General features: G+C 46.4%; 1 protein-coding gene across 3 annotated transcripts in view; it reads right to left on the bottom strand.

The window, feature by feature from the left end:
* Positions 1-2,887: 2,887 nt before the first annotated feature.
* The window catches only part of GNG12 (G protein subunit gamma 12), a 129,819-nt gene continuing 107,919 nt past the window's right edge, over positions 2,888-24,787 (bottom strand). For 2 of the 3 annotated variants that reach the window (XM_046021610.1, XM_046021619.1), the window contains exons 3-4: positions 8,533-8,651; positions 2,888-6,832 (exon numbers count right to left, since the gene is read on the bottom strand). In XM_046021610.1, the coding sequence (XP_045877566.1) occupies positions 6,707-6,832; positions 8,533-8,625 (219 nt within the window). In that variant the 5' untranslated portion in view covers positions 8,626-8,651 and the 3' untranslated portion in view covers positions 2,888-6,706. Of the gene's footprint in view, positions 6,833-8,532; positions 8,652-17,413; positions 17,439-24,787 lie in introns of those variants that run through there. The other variant, XM_046021624.1, reaches the window with a different exon arrangement.

Raw genomic sequence — 24,787 nt, 5'->3', positions numbered from 1 at the left:
ATAGTGGTTGCATTAATTTGCATTCTCACCAACAGTGTAAAAGGGTTCCTTTTCTCTACATCCTCACCAACACGTTATTTCTTTACTTTTTGATTCTAGTCATTCTGACATGTGTGAGGTGGTATCTCATTGTGGTTTTGATTTGCATTTCTCTGACGGTTAGTGATGTTGAACACCTCTTCATATGTCTGTGGGCCATCTGTATGTCTTTTTTGGAAAAATGTCTATTCAGGTCCTCTGCCCATTTTTAATGAGAGAGAGAGAGAGTGAGAGTGTGTGTGTGTGTGTGTGTGTGTTAAGTTCCTAATATATTTTGGATATTAGTCCCTTAACAGATATATGATTTGCAAGTTTATTCTCCCAGTCAGTAGGTTGCCTTTTCCTTTTGTTGATGGTTTCCTTCACTGTGCAAAAGCCTTTTATTTTGGTGTAATCCCAGTAGTTTATTTTTTTGCTTCCTTTACCCAAGGAGACCTATCTAGAAAAACGTTGCTAAGGCCAATGTTAAATAAATTATTGCCTGTGTTTTCTTCTAGGAGTTTTATGGTTTTATGTCTCATATTTAGGTCTTTAATCTATTTTGAGTTTGTGTGTGGTATAAAAAGTGGTTCAGTTTCATTCTTTTGCATGTGGCTGTCCAATTTTCCCAGCACTATCAAAGAGACTATTTTCCTCATTGTACATTCTTGCCTCCTTTGTCATAGATTGACCATATAAGCATGGGTTTATTTCTGATTTTTCTATTCTGTTCACACGCCAACTTGTGCTTAGACTTATCCTTAACCTCTTCCTGGGGGACATGAATACTCAAGTCTATCAGTGCCAGCAATGAAGCAGGTATTGTTGGCCATGGTTTTCCAATGAGTGACTGCCTTAGGCCTGCCCCTAGTAAATCATCTTATGGCCCACAGGGCCCTCATGATGTCACAGGGTGAATATCTTATGTCAGGGTCAGATTTAAAGTCTTTTAGTGAATAGGGCTGTCACTCTCGATGTTAACTAAAACTTACTATTAACTTCCTCTTGCTCTTTCCATAGTCCTCTTTTGTAGTTCCAATGATCTTCTACCCATTAAGTCCATTAGCATTTTAGGATGACTTTATTTGGATTGCATTTTCCTTCAGGACAAAGAAAATATTGGTTTCTGAAAAAATTGATAGTTGAAGTGGGGGCTCCTGAGCCCAGCTGTACATGTTTGTCTAAGACTGGCCTACAGTTAAATGGCCTTAATAGATATGAATGGCTCTGATAAGGAGGCAGTAATTGGACAACAGAAGGGCTCCTCTGAAGGCATGATCATCATTGTTTGCTGCTTACAGTGGAAAAGGGGGTAATCAGTAGGACCATGCTCTGAAGATAAACTAAAGGCAATATCCATGCTAGGTTGTACAAGGATGGCTATAGCTGATGGTGTAAACCTAGGGACAAGGAGGGAAGGAGGGAGAAATCCTCCACAACTGTCTACCTAGCACCTAACAAGGCTTATAGTGACTATACACATGTATATAGCATGTTATAACTGACCATCTTGCCAATGAGAAGTTAATCATCCCCTGTATCTAGGAAAGCAGGAGGGTCACATGACATATATCTCCACACTAAGCTACTGCCAGCACCTGTAGGTATGAGCTCCATATTCATAACATTAAGGTAGTATAACATTTCATCTGCCATGTGACTTGCACAGTCTACCCTTTTCACTACACTCTCTTCCCTCACCTTGTTTTAAACTCACCGCTACCCAATCCCATCTACCATTCCCCCCCAATATAATTGTCTTCCATCATGAGTTATAGGAACTTCAGGAAATTTGGTTTGAGCCAGTGAAAGTACATGTCAGTTGCTGTCTGCTTTTCATGACCAAAGTATGTAAATTCTTCTTCTTCTTTTTTTTTTTTTAAAGATTCTATCCATTTATCTGACAGAGATCACAAGTAGGCAGAGAGGCAGGCAGAAAGAGAGGAAGGGAAGCAGGCTTCCTGTTGAGCAGAGAGCCCGATGCAAGGCTCGATCCTAGGACTCTGGGATCATGACCTGAGCCGAAGGCAGAGGCTTTAACCCACTGAGCCACCCAGGTGCCCCCAAAGTATCTAAATTCTTTAGTCCTTTCCTAGAAAGGGTTGAATGACTGTCTTTTGCTCCTACCCTCTGTAGTGTATAAGTACTGATTCTCAGAAGCCTGGGTCATCTCTGTAGCTACCTGGTCCATAACCAGACCCTCATTGGCTGCCTTTTTTCCCTTTCTGGATAATGTTCTCCTTTCATTCCATGGGAATTCCAGCCCTAGAAGAGGGGACTAAGGAGGAGGCAGGGTACCTTTGGCAAACACTTGGGTGAATATGAGTCATTGTCAGTATAATGGCCTTTTCATTTGTTATCTGTTTCCATGGTCACAGCTGGGTCTCAGGACGGGGAAACAGCCCTCCACACACTGGGTGTCATTACATCACTCTTCTTAGTAACCTCTATTGCCTTCCTGTTGCTTGCAGCATAAACAAGGTATGGGAGGTACTCTGCATACTAGTTTTGAGCCCACTCTCCTCCTTTTTCTTCACTTTCTCCTAAGACCTCAATCCAGTGCTTACAATGTTTTCTTTTCTCAAGACCCAGTTCAAACATCACCTTCCTTGAGAGCCTGCTCAGATTTCACTGATGCGGAGCTGGTTCTCCTTTCTCTGAGATCTCACTGTTGTATGTTCACCTTCTCACATGGTACTCTAATTACTAGTCTATGCATCTGCCATTCCCATCCACCTTGCTCTTGACGGTGAGCTTTGCACAGGGTGGTGTGAGTCTTACTCATCTGAGTGTTGGAGCCTGTGTTCAACTTCTGGCTCTCAGTAGGTATTCAGACAATGTTAACTGAATGAAGGAAAAGGGAAGAGAATGGGTCTTCTATCAATTTATTGAGCAAAACACGGGTAGGATAATACAGTGAGGCACTGATCCAGTAAAGAGAACAATGATGTTTTAATGAAACTTCTTTTAAATCTGTGAAATACATGTGAAGTAAATGCTTTTATTTTTTCCATAGGACAGATTTCCAAACAATGATCACAGTGCTTAGGTTAATAAGATGCTGGACAGATGAGGAGCCAAAGAACGCTAAGAGATAACAAAATCCCTCCAACTATGTATCAAATGCAGATTACTGAAACATCAAGTGAATGATGTTTAGAATGACATGACTAAAAACAAGACATTACAGTCATCAAGTCCATAAAACTAGAAAAAGCTATATCACAAAAAGGCCTTTCATAAGCTATTAAATGAGCATATATGATAGACGAACCAATTTTATATTTGAAGCAGCTTATAGCACCAACACATTGGCAGGACCTGTAGAGTGGGCCACTGGACCGAGGCATCAGAGGGGAGGTTGGGGCGAGTCTCCGCCATCCTCTACTTTATGAAGCCTCCCGTTTTACAGATGGTGAAATGGGAGCTCAGCGAGATGAAGTGCCTTGTCCGAAGTCTCAGGACACAGGGACACAGGATTGGCTGGAAAAGGAGCCAAGGCTACGATCCAGGCTACCCAATTTTAGGTAAGTGCTCTATTTTAATCTACACATAATTCTATGTGTTTCATGTATTTTGTTCCTATTAACAGATCTACCATAAAAGAAATCAATACAATTCAGAACACACTCCAGTATTTTATTTTATTAAGAAGGACTGACATATACTATAGTTCATTTCCTGGGCCTCTATAGATCTTCAACTGATAGTTGGAATAATTAGATGACGCTTATCTTGGCTGTAAACTGGCTGAGAAGGCAGCATCCGAAGCCAAGTTTAGCATATCTTCTACTGCCTAAACTAAGCTATGCCTCAAAATTACTAAGTCATTGGTAAAGTTTTCTTGATAGTTTAAAATACAAAACAGTACAGAGAGAAAGCAAGTTGGGTCCTTCCTTTAAAAGATCATTATGGCACTCTGATTTTAATAAGGTAAGGAAATGTAAAACCCTGATTCTTTTTAGAAGAATAAGTAACTATAATCTAGACCTTGTGAATGATCTGGTATAATGTGTTTCTATAAAATACTTTGGAGTCATAAACTTTTGTCTAGCATATTTTGCCACGGTCCTGAGGCCTCAATGGACAGACTGATGTGCTAATGAACATATAAGAACGAAAAAGGAGATCACCATTAACAGAAGCAGCATTAAAGGCAAAAGTCAATAATGAACACATTTAAATAGCTTCATAGATATGAAGCCAAGAAGTTGCAAGTATATTATGTGATTAAGTGTGTCTTTATAGTGGTAGTTGGAAAAACAACAATGCCAACAACAACACAACACATACTGGGTATTTGTCCATTATAAGCCAGCTACTGAAGAACAGTTTAATTGTGCTTCATAAGTTGAATAGAGCCTGATAAATAAAAGTGACTTCTGCATATCTTATACATAGATTTCTTACACAGACATCTAGTTGAAAGTCAATCAACATTTAGCTACAATTTTCCCCCACTGGGTCCAGCACCCAAGGATGGGATTTCACTTCTCTTGAACATGCCCTATACCTAGTTAGGAAGTTACATGACATTCACACTCCTAGCCTTTATGATATCTGACTAGCAAAAATGAAATCTCCTGGCACCTCGAGTCCATTCCTTACCACTACAAACACATCGACAAATAGAGAGCAAAACATGTTTTGTTTTCTGTTAGGTAAAAAGGACATAATTTAGTACTAAAGAATAAACTATGCTTGCTACTGAAAAGTTGCACATATGCCAAAAAGGTATAATAAAATTTCATAAAAATATTTAACAAACTGCCTCATAAATATTTAAAGAAAAATGTTAAAATCATAATGAGATTAGTGTTCTGAAACGATCAGTAGAAAAATATACTTGTTAAAAGGAAAGGCCTCATTCAGTGAAGCATTAAACGTAACGTCTTTTTAGTGTACATTTCAAATTTCACCCTTCGCTCTCCTAAACAGATGCCTCTAATTTATTTAGAAACGGGGCCTATTGCAAAACCAAGCGGTAGATGACAAGAGGTTAAGGCCAGTGGCATGATTTTCACATGATGTTGAAAAAGTGAGGGCACTTCACAATGCTGAACAGATAGGTGCCTGGGGAAATCCCGACTATATTTGAGCAGTTTAAAAACAGCGCTGCATTTGTTCCCCCACAATCAGCTTCATACTCCAAACCCAGACATTCGATTTTAGAAGGGGCTTGTGTTGCAGAGCAAGATTGTACAGAACTAGGGGAAACCATCGTAGGTAATATCCTGGGGTTGGATCCTTTTTGAAAATAAGCTTTGAATCCTTCACTAGTAGGTATTTTAATGAACTAAAGATAATTGAGAAGCTCAAAGGCTTGTGTATGGTTTGAGCCCTTCAGGAGCATTTTTGTTTAAAAAAGGGATCCTTTCTCCTTCTTTGATAAAACTAAAATACTCTCTGGCCATAGGAGATTCCTCTGGGTGCCACTGGCAAGTCCAAGGGTGTGAGGGCTCTGCTCATGCCCAGAGGAGTATCAAGAATCTGATGAGCACCTGCTGGAACCCTGAAGCCCCGGTAGTGTACCCCCAAATCCAAGCCTGCCCGGGGGGTTTGTGGACAAGGTAGGAAACAACACAGTCGCCCAGCAGGTAGTTGTAGTGTCTACCTTTGGCTTTTGTATGTTTCTTTCCCACCATGTTCCACCCACTTGGGGCTGGGGAGGTGATACCACACCTCTGGAAATAGCCATTCGAGCAGGAGAGGAAAGATAAAGGACGGGGCAGCGAGGAGGCATTCACCAGGTGTGGCTAAGGAAAGCAGCTGGCTTTCACACAGTCCTGCTCCGCTTTGGGCAGGGCTTATGTGCACAGTCTCCCTCCGAGCATGAGGGTGGACATTTCCGAGGTCCCTACCCCTAACCCAGAGAATACAAGCCCTAGGACCACAGCCTCCCAGAATCTTCCCCCCACCAGCCCTGCCCTTCTAGACGAAGGATCACTGAAGCCCCAAAGGCTCCTTTGTATATATCTCCTGAGAGGGTTTTTTCGTTCAGTTTTTAATTGGTACTGTTGATTATAGCTTAAGAGGTCAGCACGATTTCTTCACTATTCAATTACAGTGGCTACAATCTTTAGGATGGCCTTTACTTTTTGTACAGTAACTATATGAAAAAAATCTTACCCACCTACATAGAGCTCAAGACAAAGGTATGACTTCTAAAGTTGAGGAACTGAGGGCATGGAGAAAGAACTTTTACTGAGGAAATAAGCATTGATATGTGTATATACAAAGACATATATATACACAACACACTCCTCACGCAGGTACACTGTACAGTTGGCACAACCCTATTAAGAACATACTAGGATGTAAAGGTTTTAGAACTGAAGTCATTCTTGGCATTTTAATATAGACAGCTACTTAGGTAACTGAGGTCTGGATATAACTGGCTTTTTCGTATATTTAAAAGGATATCATCGTCTTTTTTTCGACGGCCCAAACCAATATGACACCATCGTTATCAAATGGGAAAGAGGATTGTTATTCTGGATGAAATAAGTAAAAGGTGTTTTAGAGAAAGGGCAACTTGGAAAATAAAGACGTCAGAGTCGATTATTCCAAGTTAGAGTATTTTAGTTATTAGCAGTGGTTACCGAATAAGCTGAAAGTAAATTTCTTCCAAGGAGCTGCTCAAAATTTGCTTTGTTGAGAAGAGGCGAGGAGCCATTTCAGCATTCCTCTATAAGATGATGCAAGTTTTTTTATCCTTGAAAGGGTTTTCTGAGGTCGGTATCCCTATCAGCAAAGGGTCGCTCCTGGCGTGCTCCTCACAGTAGGACATGAGGTCCGCTGACGCCTTTGAAACCTGCCAGAGGGAAAAAACCAAAGCAAAGAAACAAAATTTATTTACAAACATTGTGAGTATAACTGAATGCAGGCGCACTGGGCAGAGGACTGTTGGAGTGATATTCTGAGAGCCGGCTTCTCCGAGATTACTTGTGAGGAAAGGAAAAAGACGGACCAGTCTGGCAGCGCTGGCCTTCTTTCACCAAGTGGTCAGACTCAAAGATCAGACAGAATGACCTCCTGTGTCTCCTGGTGTGAGCACAGATGACCTAGCCCCAGCAGGCAAGTATGCCAGCCAAAGTATTTAACAGGAATCGAATCCTCAGCAAACCGGGGTAATTTCTGCAAAATGAGTGGCCTGGGTTCTTCAAAAGTGGACCGTGTGGCAGATTATTATTAGATGATCCCGAATGTTACCATTGTACTGTGGCTATGCAGAAGAATGCCCTTGGGTCCAGGAGATAGACGGTGAGGGGTTTAAGGGTGAAGAGTCACGAAGTGGCACAGAATGTTCAAGAGGCTTAAAGGATAGGAGTTGTGTGGGTGTGTGTGTGTAGACAGAAAGAGAAAGCAAATGAGCCAAAATGTTAATAATTAGTGAATCTTGGCAAACACTATAGGGGTGTTTGTTGTTATAACTCTTCTATAGGTTAGAAATTTCTCAAAGAGCTGGAGGGGGAAGTATGTGGGAATCAAGGCAAGGGTGTATCTTATTTGCATTTGAAACAAAACTGGATTGCAGCAAGGTTTAGGAACTGAATTATGGGCCTGGAGCCAATACTCTTGAGAGATAGTCAAGTTCTAGAAGAGCTTCAAGAGTTAAAGACCCAGCCTGGGGAAATAAAGAGAGGGACAAAACCAGAAGGGGACGATTCAGTGCCTTCCTCTGGCGGGAGTTAAAAATGCCCTGCCCTGTTCAGAAGCCGGTGGGGGATATCCCGCAGGCTCACCAGATCCATCCGTGTCTTGAAGGCAAGGAGCACAGGGCAGCTGAGGCCTGTCAAATACAACCCAGGCAGCTTGCTGTTTTGAGGACAGGTGACTATCCCCAGGCCCAGAGGAATGTGTCCGGTGACTGCTTCAGTTTCTAGGAAACAGCATTACTCACAACATTCCAGGGCACACACTGCCTCGTCCTCTCTTGGGATTTGGGGTGGGGGAAGACTCTGAAGTCAGGTGACCATATAAATGCCTTCCTGTTTCTTCCAGATCTCAACTAAGGCTGGCATTATTCACGCTGGCTGCAGAATGTGTCTGTAAAATAGTCCACATACATTTAAAAAGCAGCATACTCTTAAAAAAAGGAGACCATGTGTGTTGATTAGCTGTGCAAGGCTGGCTCACCTGCACTGATAACTCTAGAACGCTTTGTAAATTCCAGAGGGAATTTAAAAAGAGGGTGCGTTCCTTAAGTCCATCTGGACCCCCTGGCCCAAGGCCCAAGGACTTGACGGGGCTCGGTCAGGGAAGGCAGGTCCTCTGGGGATCTTGTCCTGGGTTTTAGGTTTTTCTGTCCAAACAAAGGCTAACTGAGACAGTTGGGCTGCCCTGTGCTGAAACTAAAGCCTGTGCCAGGCAGCAATGAGAGGTAAGACTCTGAGACTCTTTGCTTGCTCTCGGAATTTCCTGCCCCCCAGCTGCATTAAATGGCATTGTCGTCTCTGAAAAGTGGCCTAGCCTTCGGAAAGCAGAGGGGCCGATCCCACCCAGGCTTCTGACCTTTATTCTCTCGATGGAGGCTTCCATTCTCAACTGCTGCACTGTCCTCCTGGCCTGGGCGATGTTGTTGGTGCTTGCTGTTTTGCTGGACATCTTCAACTATTGTTTCTACCTGAAACCTGAAAAGAACGTCAATTGTTGAAGCAGTCCTAAAGCTTTTGCTCCTTAGGGGAAAAGGGTGCACCTTCCCACTCCTCACAGGTGCTGGAAGGTAGTTACTAAGATGCCCTCCCACCGGAGCTCCTACACAGATCTTTCGTTTGCAGTACTAGTCGCCTAATCCATGCACCCTGACACACAGCACAATGGAGGCTTTTCTAGCATTTTCTAAGAGGAACAAACACTGGTGGTAGTCTGGGGGCCTCTGGCAACCGTGAGCAAATGCAAGCACAGGCCACATTACGCACGCAGTTTAATATTACTGCTATGTACTTTAGTGGAAGGTTTGATTTTATTTCCTTTTGGCTCTCTTACCCAACTATTACACTGATTCAAGTCCTGGCAACCGAAAACAGCGAAGGAGAGTGCCTCTGGAGAACTTTGCACAAAGGGTGCATTTTTAGGTGCTATCGAGGTTTGCAATCGTTTGAGGAATGTTAGTTAGGCAGATAAGGAAGTCTTTATTCAAGGAAAAGTGGGAACCTTTCAGCTGAAGGATTCTCACTGGCAGACCCACTGCAAGTGTCCACGGGGATACATGGAATACCGAACAGAACTCTTTCTTTCCCTCCTTTGCCTCTGTCTGGCCTCCTCCTGGGGGCTGGGCCACTTGCTAATCCCATCCCATACCCCCACTCCAGGGTTGTGGTTGGCTCTCCTCTCTGGCCTGACCCTTGGTTCCGTGACTGCCCGTTTCCTCTGTCAGCCCAGCCACCTGGTAAAAACGTAAAGGAAACCTCCTGGACCTTGAGCTTCAACCCGTCTGCTTGTCCAAGGACATATTCCAAAAGGAAGGCTCCGGGGAGAGCACTACCGGGTGCCTCTGCCATATATGGCTAAGTTCTGTCTTGGCAAGGCGGCGACCAAGGGAAAATGCAGAGCTGGCAGGCCTGGCACCAGTGTGGCCGTTTGATGACTCATAGGAGCAGGTGGACAGTAGGTATGCCTCCCTCGTATGCTGCAAGGGCTCAGCGAAGTCTCAGGGCACCCTGGCGCCAGCAGCAAACCCGGGCTGACTCAACCTTCTGGAGGGGCTGCAGCTGCGCAGAGCCTATCTGCCATAAAGGCTTAGGACCAGATAAGGTTGCAAAACAGACGGCCAGCCCCAGGCTCCATGGCGTCCACGCTGTGGTCTACCACAGGTGTTCCACCTGAGTTTTACCCTAAAGGAGTGCTCCCCAGGGCTCAGCGCCAAGACCCAGGTAGGGCCTTGGTCAGAAGCAGCTTTGGGTCAAATGCACAAATAAAACTGTGCTTTTAGCTGCGTGCACAATTCTGATACCCAGCCTCATCGCATGCTGCACATTCTTGGGTTTGGACCCAGCCTCTGCGGCTTACTGGCTGGGGAAGCTGGGCTGGTTATTCGACCTCTATGAGCCCAAGTTTTCTTCTACATAATTGAAGGGGAGGAGTGTGTCTGAGGAGTTAATTCGCTGATGCACATGTAGTATTTAGCCAAGGACCAGGGCGCTCCAAAAACAGCAGCTGCTCTTCTATTTATCCTTGGAGGTCACTTGTGGACCTTCTCTCTCCCCCGACCTTCCCGCCAGGGTCACCGAGTCCCCGGGATCCTGATGACCGGGCCTGGGGTGGGGGAAAGGGCTAGGGCATCATCCCCTTTCCAATGCATCCCCAGGCAACTCTGCTGCAGCCCTGCCATGCAGAATGGAAGGGCTAGTGACAGCCACTGAAGCATCGCCTAGAAGAAGGAAGCCCAGCACAGCGGGAAAGTGGGAGGAGGAAGCTTAGGGCAGGGTAAGGTGACCCTGCTTTATCTGAGGCCTTGGCGACCTAGCTTCCACACACTCCCTGCCGAGCTGCTTCTTCCTCAGATGCCTGTCAGCCCACCCCACCCAAAGGAGAGGCCTAGGGCCAGCTCCAAGGTAGAGCTCCACCCGGCAGTCTGGCCCAGAGCGCTGCTGTGCTCCCAGGCAAGGACTTCAGAACAGCCTTTGGAATGGGACCGAGGCGGGCAGCAGGCTCCCTGCAAAAGCAGCAAAGTGCACGCTCCTTCCACAGTCGTTCCCTGCAGCACGCGGAGCTGGGCTCCCATGCCAGCTGGCCAGGGTTCTGAGGACTGCCCCCCAGCCTCCAGAATGCGAACATGATACCCTTCTGAAGGGCCTGCCTCCTAAGGACTTTCTGAATGTCCCTTTGGGGGAGAGTAACACCAAGCATTCTCTTCTCAGCTTCCAAGGCATGAAGTTTCCAAGGCCTGAGCGAGTTTTCCTGCAACTGCTCCATCATTCACACGCATCAAGACTAGTCATAACCAGCAGAGAGCTCCCTGGCAGGCTCAGTACGTAAGATCCTGGGGTAGGTCCCTCTAACCGGTGAGAAGCCCAACTAGGACCTGAAGGACTTTCTTTCTGACTGTACTACAGTCCCGACGAACAAGAGTGAGCAACTGACCGCAGGCTCACAGGTTTCCCCCATTCTGATAGCTGCCTTCCAGCCTGCTCCCTCCCCGCCTGCCTTCTCCCTTGCTCCTTCCTGGGGACTTCTCTGCTTCAGGGAGAGTGGAGCCCTTCCTCCTGTCCCACCAGCTTCTCTCAGGCTCCCCAGCTCAAATACAAGTTCTCTTCTCAAAGTCCACTTCCCTCTCCTGGCCTACGTATAAACCCACCCAGAAAACTAGTTAACGTCTAGGACAGGGGTGATTTTCACAGCTTTCCAGATGATTAAACACAATTTCCTCCTAAATAGGAATAGCTTTGGCCGGTCAATTAAATGGGGCATGTGTGGTTATTCCTAGAAAAAGCTGTGTACTGGGCCACTGGAAAACAACATAATCTTTTATTACAACATTCTTCTTATAGAGAAGAATTCTACTGTTTCAACTTAAGCAGCCTCCAGGAGGGCCGCGCTGTTTGGCTGTTGAACGGCGGTGTCTACGCGAGCCCGAGGTCTAGCCCAGGATTTCCTCCAGAGCTGCAGCTGCTTTGCATCTCCTCACAGGCGGGCGTGGGCAGACCAGCCCAGAGAGCCTCTCCCTCCCTGTCTGTGCCTTCGGAGGGTTTCTTTGCTCTTCCCTCAATGGCAAGGATGGCTAGCTGGCTGCTTGTGCCACCAGATGGATGAAAAGCTTGCTTTATTCTTACTTTAAGAATCGCTTCCAAGGCAAACAACACCTGCTACTTCTGTGGAACCTCAGAGGGAACACGTTGCTTTCAGATGCAGGGCTCTGTGAAGCCTCCCTGAAAGCCTGAAAGCCGGGTGGCTGTTTCATCTTCATTTTAGAGATGAGGCACCTGAAGTTTGAAACGCTTGCTCCAAGTTCACCCAGCATCTAAGCCTTGAACCGGCTTGTAAGCCTTTCACCCCAGAAGCCACATTCCCCACCGCACCAAGAAGAGGATGCAATTCCAGTTAATCTGACCCACAAACGCTCAGGGCAACGATGACCCTGACCCTGATGACCCGGAGTCCTGGGCTTGCTGACTGCTCTGTGGCTGTGCACCACCCTTCTGGGCCAGAAAGCATCTGTTTGTCTAGTGCCCTGAAAAACAGACCTCCCCTCTCCTTCCTGCAAGCTAAGCAAGAATGTTCTCACTATCATGAGCAGGCAAGGACTGAGGTCAGCATCTGGAGATCCTGAGCCACCGGCACTCGATCCCCCTCCCGAGCCCTAAGAGGGGAGGCCTGCGCAGACCCCCACTTTGATAAAAACACGGCTATCCCTTCTGCGACCTTGTTCGCATTTTTACACGTGGCTAGCAGATTTGAATAAACACATTTGCTATTTAGTTATTCAAATACTTGGCATTGGTTTTAATGCTGCTGTTCATCTGAATTCTTAGGTTCCTAGAAATTCCTAGGAACACAGCTTCCCATTAGGGAAATAAGAACGCCTTAATCTTTGTCTAGAGGGGCCTGGAGGAGGCAGAGGGCGGGGATGGAAAGTGTGTCAGGGAGCTCACTTGGGGAATCAGCAGCTGAGTCACAGGTCTGCTGGGCTGGCCAATAACTGAATCACTGGAGTGAAGCCAATGTTCTGAGTAAACACACCCCTTCTGTCTATAATAAAAGAGCAGGTTAAAAAAAAAAAAAAAAAAAGAACAGGTTTCCACTTCCTCTCTGATCTTGCCTTCTACTCTCTATGTCTTAATGTCTTACCCTGGCTCTTTGTCCCCCTCATCCATTAAAGGCTGTGGGCAGCAATGCTAGTCTCACAGGGTTGCTGGGAGAACAAATAGGCATCTCTCCATACAGTACTCTACACACAGCTATTTAAATAAATGCTGGGTCCCTGGATTCACCGACAAGACAAAAAAATCATGCGTTCAGGGAGAAATGAGAAAAATGCACTCAGCAAAAGAGCAAAAGAAGAATTTCAAGGTAGTGTGATAGAGTAGCAATATCTTTCTAATATGGTCTGAGAGGGAGTGCAGCTAGACCTTTAAGACACTTACTTTAGGGGCGCCTGGCTGGCTCAGTCAGTTAAGCGTGTGCCTTCCGCTCAGGTCATGATTCCAGGGCCCTAGGATCGACTTTGCTAAGTCAGGCTCCTTGCTAAGCAGGGAGCCTGCTTCTCTCTCTCCTTCTGCCTGCACTCTGTCTCGCACTATCGCTGTGTCTCAAACAAATAAAATCTTAAAAAAAAAAAACAAACCAAAAAAACACTTACTTTAATAAATCTCACGAACATTTATTTTAAATCAGAGCCTACAGGCTGAATGCAGGTAGGTGTGTTTGGCTGGGCCCCACACAGGCTTAACTCAAGTGTGTGTGTGTGTGTGTGTGTGTGTGTGAACTTTAAATTGATTGTCAATGTTTGAAAAACAGATATTTCACTTCAAGACAAAGATTTCGGGAAAAGTCAAAATCTTACAAAATCAGGCTGGGTCTGAGTAATAGCTGCTGCTTTCACATTTGCTGGGACACCTGCCGGTCCCTCTATTTGAACTTGTGACATGGCCTTTGTACCATGCCTTGGACATTGAGTTCTGCCGACATACCCAAGGATTAGGCCAGGGGACTTAAGCTTACTCCTGCCCTTGCCACTGCCTGGTAACCCATGTAAGCCTCAATTTTCTCATGGGAAAAATGGGGAAAATAATACTTTTCTATTTCAAAGGGCTATTAAAAGCATCAGATAAAATAAGCACGTAAGTGTAATAAACAAGAAGCAGACTCTCGCTGAGAGGTAAGTACCTACATCCTCCACTCCCATCCCTGACGAAGTGCTCTCAGCACCCTGCCGTCCCTGATCGGGCACTGGGCAGCTCCCTACCCTCCTCCTGCTGTGTCCTGAACTGTGGCGATGGACAGAAAACACGACTTCTCGTGTTATCAGTGGAAGCACGCCCCAGCCCCCAACAGACAAGCTGACATCCTAACCCCCAATAACTCAGGACGAACCGAGTTTGGAGAGAGGGTCTTTAAAGATACAATTCAGTGAAGATGAGCCCAGTCCGGTGGGCCCCAATCCAATATGATCGGGATCCTCACTGGAAGAGGGAATTTAGACGCAGACGGGTAGTGAGGGAAGAGCACGCTAAGACAGAGGGAGAAGATGGCCCCACCGCAGGCCACAGAGAGAGGCCATGGAAGAAACCCACCCTGGTGGCGCCTGAAAATAAATTTCTGCATTTAAGCCACTCTGTCTGTGGTGCTCTGTGACGGCAGCCTGAGCCAACAGAGACACTAAGGTTCTCTTGCATCTGGATGACGTGGGCTCTGCCGAAGGGGTACATTCATCAGAGATCTGGAAAGTGGAAGTGAGAAGGCCAGTTCTTGCAGCTTGGCTGACTTTCCTGCTGGCAAGCAGGGTAGTGGGCAGGCTGCACCTGGTGGGGATGGACGCACCGCAGCGTGCAGTCACGAGCAAGCTGGTGCTAAGAAGCTATGCCTGCAGCAGCCTCCCGGGGCTCCACTTCCTGCTGGGTTCTGGGGGCCAGTTCTGCACGCTGAGGTCTGGAAGTTGGTCCTGGTCTGAAGCTAAGAACCAGTTCCTCCAGCCCTTCCACACATTATGCAAGCAAGCACGCACCTCATCCCCGGTGTGAGAGCCCATTCTGCCAGCATTGCCAAGAATGCTTTCTGTTTGTTGTAAGTGAACCCTGACTGATACACAATTGTTAATCTGTTGTTTTGTAATCTGCAAATAATTTACAGAGATTAGCTATGATTTCTATTATAAGGCTATTATTGCTGAACACACCAAACGCTAAGACTTGAAAACAGAGAGATGCAAGACATGAAATTCTTTTTCTCCTTCTCTCCAACCAGAGCTTGCAGGCTGTGAGTTCAAGGGTGGTGGCCCTGGGACCAGTCACACGTCCTGCCCTGATCCTGCTCTGTGCTGAGAGCAAAGGGCAGAAAGAAAAGTTCCTGGCCTGCAGAGGGGGAAAATGAGAGGCAGAGATGAGGAAGGGCTGCATGGAGCTGTGGACAACATAGTCTGGGCTGGGGAAGACACAGTGACTGGAGCTCTTCTACGAGTTTATATAGGCTCAGAATCAGCAAAATGAAGGAGAACAAGAACAGCACTCTCTCAAGACCTCAACAGAGTTCATCCTCTAAAAGTAGCAAGCTTTTCTACTTGTAGACCCTTGCAAGTAGACCCTTATCTGGTATCTTTGAGGAGTTCATTTTACCTGCCATCCAGGCACATGTCCCTGAATAATAATGATGATGGTGGACAAGGATACTGTTGCTTTAATGATGATTTTTGACAGCTACCACCATTTACTGAGTATGTGCCTGGTAAGTGAATGCTATGAATCATTTCATTTAATCCTCTTAGAGAGGAGTTCTTTTAGCATTTCTGTTTTACAGATGAAACGCAGAGAGGTCAAAGTGACTCTATTATTTATGCAGCAGAGCTGGGACTCGAGCCACCTGACTCCCAAGGTCATCCTCTTAATCACCACCTATCATGCTTGCCTCTGAACATCAAGAACACAAGGGAGGAGTGGGGAGGAAGCAGGGGGAACTGTCAGTCAGGAGCACCGAGCAAAAGAAGGCATGACCTCCAGTTAGAATGAGCCTGTTGCTCATTTAAATAGGTAATCTCCAGAGCAATGGCAGTAGATGTCCAGTTAAGTGGCCTTGGGAGAATACCTAAGTGAAGGAGAACTAAAAAGAAGGACTGCCCCAGATTCTAGGTAAGGCTATTGCTAAAGACACAGGATGATCCCATCACGCCTAGTGAAGCTGGCAGGAAGCCACGAGAATGAGCCAGTCTTGGTAATAAATCCAGGAGACTGCTGCAGAGCCTGAGTGGTGGGTTCCTAACTTCACTGTGTATCTAGAACATCTGGAGCACTTGTTAAAAAAAAAAAAAAATCTGATTCCATAGGTCTGTGGGAGGACCCGAGAATCTGCATTAAAGCTTTCTACATGATTCTGACTTGGTCCTCCTGAGAAACACCAATAATGATTATCAGAATCTTACCTCTGGTTTCTATCCACATTTATTTTTGCCTGGGAATTAAAATATGTCCATTTAAAAGAATGCCACTTCCTATCTATGCTTAAGTTTTCAATGTTCTGAACAAGCCCCGGAAAATTCTGACTCCTTTTAATGACCTTAACTTATAGGATTAAGTAGCCTTTGGTTTGAAATAGCTATCATTTAACACACTTCTTGGCTACAAAATTTACATTTGTTTTCTGAACAGTCACTTCCTTCTGGAAAGTTTCTCCTCTCAGTGATGCTAGACTGCCCTGTTCTTGCCTGTCCGATGATGTTCCTTCTACAGCTCTCATTCCTTCTTCGAACTCGGTTTTCTCAGGGCCTCAGTCCTGGAGGCCTGATGCAGCCAAGCGAACAGGGTTTTGACGGTCAGATAAATTTGAATCCTGGCTCAGCACTTACTACAACTCATTTGCTACACTTCTCCGAACTACAGTTTCCTCATCTGTAAAATAGGAAGGGGTGATAATAGCCCTGACTTCACAGGGTTGTTAGCAGGAGGAAATGAAAGAACGTATGTAAATTACCTGGCACCTGCCTGACCCACACTGGTCTTCAGTCAGGTAAATGACGTTCTACCGTGACGTGAACCATGACCAATGCGCTTCTCATGCAACCCTTTACCACAATTCCACACTCTTAAATGAAAGCCAATTTAAATGTACACACAAGCGGCGCACAGGTGCCTTGAACACAACACATGGAAAAGCTGGTGAAACACCACTGCCCGCCCTCAACCTTTCTGATGTCCCTTTCTTCAGAGAGTGACACCACCATTGTCCCGGTCACTGAGGCATCCTCATGCCTCCGTTCCCTTCTCCTGATTCCTTAGACCAAGTGCTAGCCAACAGAAGTCTGAACCATATATATGATTAAAATCTTTTCTAGTAGCCACATGAAAAAAAAAGAGAGAAAAGAGAAATTTTGATATATTTTAGATGGCTATGACCAAAGTCAAAATGTCATCAATGTAAAAAACTGAGATGTTTTACCTTCTTTTGGTACTGAATGTTTAAAAGCTCAGTGCGCATTTTACACAGATAGCCCATCCCGATTTGGACTGGCCACATTTCAACTGTTCACGAGTTGCAGTGGCTACCTCAAGGGGCAGTGCAACCGCAGACCCTGGCATTTTCCAAATTCTCTTGCCCCCTACATTTTGACAAACCATCCATTTTTATTCCCACCCTCCGCCCCCGCACTGCCCCATTCTCTCTGCAGCCATTGTCCCTCCATCATGACTCCCAGCACCTCAAGTTAGGGCCACGGTCTCAGCCTCATCATAGGACTCCTGCCTCTCACCTTTCTTTCTCCAGTCTCATCTCTTCTGATTACTAGACGCTGAGGTGTAGGGCCGCTGTTCACTTTTTCTCTCGTCGCAAACCAAGGGTTCCCCAGGATGCCAGGAAAAGTTGAGAGAGCTCAGCTTTCAATCCTGATCCTCTCTAACATTTCTGCCACTGTAATAAAAATCCTCATCATAAAGGCACTGCTGCCACGCAGAGCTTACTCTATATGCCAGACCCCAGGCTACACGCCCATCCTCGTCAATACATTATCCTGCTGAGTTCTCGCCATCACCCCGTGAGAGGATGAGAAGATGGGTTCTCTTCTCATGGCCATTTTACGAAGGAAAGAACCGAACCACAGAGAAGTCAAGTCTGTGCCTCATGTCAAACAGCCATCAAGCTGCTTGGGTGGGATGTGAGCCCCGGCGGTCTGACCACTGAGGCCAGGCCCGGAAGCTTCCCCGTGACGCCGCTGTCGCACCCAGGGGCTGTCAGCCCACTGCCTGTCTTTTAGTGGGCTGTGTTTACAAGTCCTCTTGCAGGTATCTATGCAAGTTCTCTGCCCATTTCTCTTGGCCTGTATAAATTCCCTCTTTTAGGCCCTGGTTCACACTTTTCTCTCTTCCAGAAAGGTCTCTCTACTTTTGCTTGCAGTGATTATTCCCTTTATGATTCGGGCTCCATGCGTCAAGCTCAGGGGTTCAAGGATGCCGAAGGGGTGGCCCAGGCACCAAGGGGGGGAGGCAGGGGCTGTGTGTACTCATGTTTCCTCTTTCTGATGTGCAGCTATCATATATGATATATGATATAGCTATCATCCAGCTCTCAAAAGGGCGACACATTTATTTCGGTGCTAATGGTGTGTCAGTTCGTGCTTACTGTGATGTAACTGACTTGGCATGTATGAATATTGTCTTCCCACTGAACTGTGAGAAGTTTAGCTCCATACTAATAGTATCCCAGTAACATTTATTCATCGCTTACTGTGTGCCAGGCGCTGTATCACATACTCTACACCGTTACTCATTTACTATCATCTGCGACTGTAGGAGGTGGGATTTATCATACCTATCAAGACTGAAGCTCAGGACGGTTAAATAATTTGCTCAAGACCAGACAGCTAGTACGCAGGGGAGACAGGATTGGAACCCACATCTCTCCTACTTCAAAGCTATACCCTTAAGCTGCCAGATGCATAATCCCATGCCATCTTTTCTCTCCTATTGACTAATTCCGAGAATGGGGCTTCAATAATCACTCGGCTAAGATTAAGACACGAGATGTAGCAACCAACACACCAACCAGCGAACCTATCACCCTGGGGAGTTTGTGTTGAGTGTTTGTTTTCTTAGAAATAGGATCCACCCCGCTACTCCTTCCCACAAGTATCCCACAAAATACAGACTGTTCCGAGCCAAAGGTCACCCACCTGTCTGGTTCCCTTCACAGCTCTGCAAGGCCGGGGTGGAGTCCCTGGGACTCCAATGCAACTGGGTCAGTTGCTGGCACTGTATGAACGCAACTCCAGCATGGGCTGGCCACCTGTGCAGCCCCCAGATTCCAAAAGCAGGGCTGCTCTGCACCCCCATCCCGCGCCCCAAGCAGGTTCGCAGTCAGTGAAGGTGGGTCGTGGGGAGCAGCTCTGTGCCGGTCACCTGCAGACATGCAGGACCAGCCCCTTCTGCTGATGCCAGGCCGGGACCCCGCAGAGGGATGGGTTCACAATCAACAAGGGGTCTGACCTTTAGAAATACGTCTTCCTCTCGCCCTCACATAGCAAGCCTGGCTGAGAAAGGATCTGCTCCTATCTGCGTGGCTGCCTTGAGGATCTCTGGAGATCTTGTCTGTTTAACCACAAGAGAATGAATAAATACAGGGATGAATTCTATAGTTACTTAATATCCAACACAAAAGCTGACAGTTACAGAGTGATTTTTCTGTGCTAGGCACTAGGTTATGGGCTTTATTTAAAGTTATTTTACTCAGAAAAAGAAATGACTATCTCACTAGTTTTTAAATTTTAAAAGAATATGTAGATCTAGGAAAAATTCTGAATGGATTTGCCCAAAGGGTAGACAAGAAAAGCTCGCTGTCCTTCTACACTAGACTTCCCGAGGTGAAGAGGAAACTGTTACAAGTTTCCCAGGTTTCCTTCTGAAGACATCCCCTGCTTATACAAGCATGATGATTTACATATCTTAAAAAATGTATATGTCTTTAAAAAATACAAACGGGAGCACGTTTGATGCATGGCTCTGTCCGTGTTTTTTATTCTAATACTCTAATCTGGAGATCATGACGAAGGTGGTATTAATTGCCTACTTTCCAAATAAGGAAACCAATGCCCTCTGGGATGCCTAGTGTGTAAGGGAACCTTGGGGTCCCTAACCATGACTGCACGCTCCAGCCGCCTACAGGCCCTGTACAGGGAGCTTGCTGGGGCTGGAAAGAGGAAGTGGGAAAGACCAGAGAAGCAGAAGACAAAACTCTTGCCTTAAAAGGGTTTATTGTTTTGCGGGGCAAACAGTGCTATCTGACCTTAGAATGATTTCCAAACAATGGAAGAACATATCCAAGATCCAGTTCCATGGTGCCCGGAGGTGCTAAGCATTTTCGAAGAGAAGCAGTCTCAGAACGGGGAATGGATCCCACTGGGGAAGTCCCATAAAGGGGTGAGTCTCCACACTAGCAGACAGCAACATCATCCCTGGGGACCTCTTAAAAGTAATGATTCTCAAACCCCCACCCCAGACATCCTGATTCAGAAACTCTGGAAGCAGCGCCCCAAGCAACTTAGAGTTTGAGAAGCCCTCCAGATGCTCCCTAATGCTGAAGAACCACTGTGTTGGAAGGAGAGGAGTTCTGAATTAGATCTTCCAAACAAGAGGAGAATCAGGCTGTTAAATGAATCAACAGGTGGTCCATGTAAACCAACCTTGATCCACATTCCTGGCATTATCCGAGGACTAAACCGAGGCACACGGCCTTCACCTTGAGGAGGTTATTGCTGGCAAAGGACATAGGACCAATCTGCCTAAAGAAGGAGGTATTCCAAACTCTTACCTGTGCTAATGGGTCTGTGCCCCTTTGGATACCCACACCCAGAGAACCTGTCCCTTCCTTTCCATCTGGGAGTCCTTTGCATCAGCCTTCCCAGACCTGCTACCACCTGCCCTAGCTGAACAGGGAGGGAGGTGGTCTGTAACGGGGTCCCTTGCCCAGGATGTTGTCCACAACGTAGCTGTTCTACCTTTGCTCCTGGTTTGCTGACAAAGCAGAAGAACAGAGGTATTTTGGGTTCTGGTCATAAAGACCTAGCATCTGACCCTCTCTAAGCGAGGACATGCATTCTGAGACTGCTTAGCAGACAGACATTCACCCACCTGCACGCAGTCCACTCTGATGAACAACCCAAACACCTATTGGGAGAGTTGAAAAGTGAGGCAACAGGCAAATACCGCTGCCTCCATTTCCACTTAGGAGGCAACCAGGTAGTCGTTTTTCTTGCCTGAAAGTGTCAGCTGCTTGGAGGCACGGGAGGAGTGGATCGAGAGAGAAGGTGAAGAAAAGACTGGGAAGACTGAGCAGCTCGCTGACATCCAGAGTCACGGCGAGGGCTGTGCTCTGTAACATATATGGCATGTGGGCTACCAGACTGGGGACTAAAAGGCTTAGGATGCCGATAGGATGGACCAAGTCTTGAAAAATAAGGAATAAAAGGCCAAAAAAGCATGACAGATGGAAGCCTTAGGAGCTTGGGGAAAGTATGGTCAGTGGGGACTTGGGCAAGCAGAGAGGTGCATGAAGGATAAATTTCTTAAATGAATCGATCCCTGAAGGATAGGGACTGCGTAGGCAGTGGCAAAGGAGTGGGGAGAATTTCAGAATGGATGTTGAGGGAGTGTAAGTGTGGGTTAAAGCTGACTCCATTATGTGAATATGGGAGTCCCCAAAGGTTTCTGAGCAGAAGTGACAGGCATAGAGAATATCGGAAAAAGAACTGAATGACCGTATGTTGGATGGAATAGAACTAGGAGACAGAGAAAGAAAGGATGGACTATTTCCATGGAAGGTCTAAGGGCAGACAATGGGGTAAAGAGCCCAGGCTCTGCGTGTCACTCAGTATTGCATGATGTTGAATGAATGACTTAGTCTCACTCAACTCCTAGGTTCTCTGTCTATAAAATGGGATACCAAGAGGGCCTGCCTCATAGGATTTAACAATTAAACGGATTCCTACAGGAGAGAGCCTGGCACATGGAAACCACCCAGTGTTCTCTATCACCATCACTACCAGGACTTCATCAAACAGAGGAAGATGACTGGAATACCAAGAAAGAGCTAGAGACAAGAGTAGGAAATGGAGTTCATTCTTGGGGCCGAATGGGGACTGACAGCCCAAAGGTGGTGCTTTAGCCCTAGACTTGGAGGGGGCATCTGAGGGAAAGAGCAGCATACATCCGGGGTCTTCCTCACACGGGCAGGGACAAGGGCAGATTCAAAGAAGTGGGGTGGAGGTGGGGGGACGCGGCTGTGCATGCTGCCAGGATGGGGGACACCAGACAGCTAGGAAGACAGAGGGATGTTGGGGAGGGAGGGCAGACGTTAGTGTTATAGAGCTAGGCTTAGCTAAAAATACATCATACCCGGAAGACAGACTAAAGAGCATACTCTCGATGTGTCTGTTGCTTGGTGGAGAGAAGTGGGGGACCTTCCGCGTTGTTTTTATGCACTCCTGCAGTGTGTACGTTTTTGTTTCTTCGGTCTCAACAGCTAACACTTCTGTTGCATGTCATCTGCTTGCCAAACACTGTTCTGAGAGCCTTACAGACAGTAACTCACTTAATCCTCAAAGCAATGCTATGAGGTGGTCACTACTGCTTCTCCCAATTGTGCGGAGGAGCTGGCACTCCAAACACGGGCAGCCAGTTCCAGAATCCATGCTCTCCACCACGTGTGATGTGTTTACGATGAAAAAAATTAATGAATGAATCCCAGTAGGTGTTACTCAGAAAACCAGGAGGAGGGGCAGTTATCAGTCACTTTATGGGGGCACAGGAAGGAGAAAGCAACCATAGCCCGTGGGACTGGGTGAGGACGGGGTTTGTGGGGGGGGGGGGGTGAGGTTGCTGCGGCACGAAGGGAACGGAGGTCCCATGATAAGGGGTGCCAAAAAGAACTATTAGTTCAGGAACTTCAGCGGTGCGCATGGGGGGCAATTTCGAGAAGTAGCAGTGTGCTGAAGACGAGGAACGCGAACTTTGAGGGGTGGGAGGATTGCTTCAAGAGATGGCTGTCATCTGGGTGTTGTAAAAAGCAGAGGAGGAGTGCTGAGCAACCAAGGAGAGTGTGAAGATGCCAGAGAGGTTAAATGAGGGCCCGAGAGCACGGGCTCAGGTCAGAGATCTGGGATGAGAAAGGGAGGCCTGGAAGACACCGAGGGAAAACAGGGGAGCAGGCACCCAGGAGCTTGGGCCAGAAGCCTTTTTCCAGGTGAGTGACAAAGGGCCACCAACCACAGGTGCGCCCAACATCGCAGGCCAATCTCTCAGGCATTGCGCTGGCCAAAGGAAGTCAGGCACAGGAGCACATGCTGTCTGATTCCATGTGCAGAAAGTTCAAGGCCAAACAAAGCAACGGTGATAGAAACTAGATGAGTGGACAGAGGGAGAGGAGATGTATGAAGCAGGACTGGCCACGAGTCTGGGGCTGACTGCTTAAGTCAGCTGACAGGTACATGGGATGCCTTCTTTCTTGGTAGATGGAAAATTTCAAGAATTAAAAGTTAAACCCTGTGATCCTAAATACTTCATGGTCTAGAACATGATAATAATTAACACTATAAGAGGAGCTCTGTCATTAAAGAATGGAAGATAGGTTAATTATTATCTACCATTTCCTCCTCCAGATCATGATATAGCAAGTACGGCCAATGTCCACAGTGCAGGGGAAGGACCTGCCTTTTGAGGAGGCGTAGACAGGATGAAGGCAGCCATAATCCGGGTCCTCTGCCCATTTTATACAGCACTCAGACCCCGAGTCCCAGATGCCAAAGCTCAACCCGCCAAGAAGCACCGCTCCCTGCATTCCCTCTCAAAATACACAAGCCTGTGGTCCACATACCCATAACCAGTAGGCTAAGAGACATCATAGGACATTTCATTTTTCTTTCTTCTTTCATCTCCCCTTCTTCCATTAATTACAGCAGGAAACACGCTCTACCTCCTTTCAAACATGTCCGGATTTGATAACTGCTTTGAGGAAAGCAACATCTATGAAATTCCTAGGGTGACCAGCAAGGTAAACCTGGGCTGGCCCTTATGGCTCGAAGTACTTGTTGTTTTGTATGCGGGTTCCTGAAGACATCAAAAATAGAAATACCACACGACCCAGTAATTGCACTACTGGGTATTTACCCAAAGATAACACAAACACTGATTTGAAAACATGCACGCGCCACTGTGCTTTCTGCAGCATTATTTACAATAGCCAAGATACAGAAACAACCTAGATGCCCGCAGAGAAGATGAATGGATAAAAAAGTTGCATATACATACAATGAAATATTATTCAGCCACAAAAAGAGAATGAAATCTTACCACGTGCAACAAGAGGAATAACCTAGAGGTAGTCTGGTAAGTGAAAGAAGTCACTGGCCTTGGCAGCAAGTGACAGCTTTGTCATTTTTCCTCTTCATACTTCAGGAAACAAAAGGGACAAAATATTTCTGGGGCTGGGCACACAGCAGGAACTCAAGAAATACTCTACCAACGAAATGATGACAGAAGTCTCCATGGCAGTACCTCAGGTGAGTGATAAGGGCCTGAACCCAATGTATGAACACCGGAATTTCGGCAAATGGGATTGTGTCACATTACGAAAGGATTCCTTCAGATAATATTTCTTCGGATGCATTATCTACTGGACCAAGAGGTTAAGTCAGAGAAACTCATCGTTCAGCTTGGATTCTAATTAAATATCAACTAGGAACCATACAAAACATCTCTCCATTGTAAGACAACTGCTTCTGTGTCTTGAGCACAGTTCTACCTGGTTTCCAAAATATAATATGAGTCTGCATACTGTCCTCCTTCCTGTACTTAGGAAAGGGAGGGTGGGACAGACTTTGATTTTAGGATACCTGTGACCCTTGGCCTCAAAAGCAGCTCCTTCTCTGGCCTCTGGCCTTGGTACACTTTTCCCCTTAAGCATGGCTACAGCAAAGTAGAATTCTGCTGCCACTTGCCCTGGAAACAAGGAAGTACCCCCAGAGGCCTCCACTGCTTACATCCACCAGGGCAGGTTGGGTGCTTAAAGTTGGGGGGAAGGGATCGTTTCCCAAGGGTAATTCATGTCATGAGTGCCCTTGGGCATGACACACACTTTC

This window comes from Meles meles, chromosome 1 (assembly GCF_922984935.1).
Source record: "Meles meles chromosome 1, mMelMel3.1 paternal haplotype, whole genome shotgun sequence".
Taxonomy (NCBI): Eukaryota; Metazoa; Chordata; class Mammalia; order Carnivora; family Mustelidae; genus Meles; species Meles meles.
The sequence above is the reverse complement of the archived record's forward strand: the minus strand, read 5'-3'. Positions and strand labels throughout refer to the sequence as shown.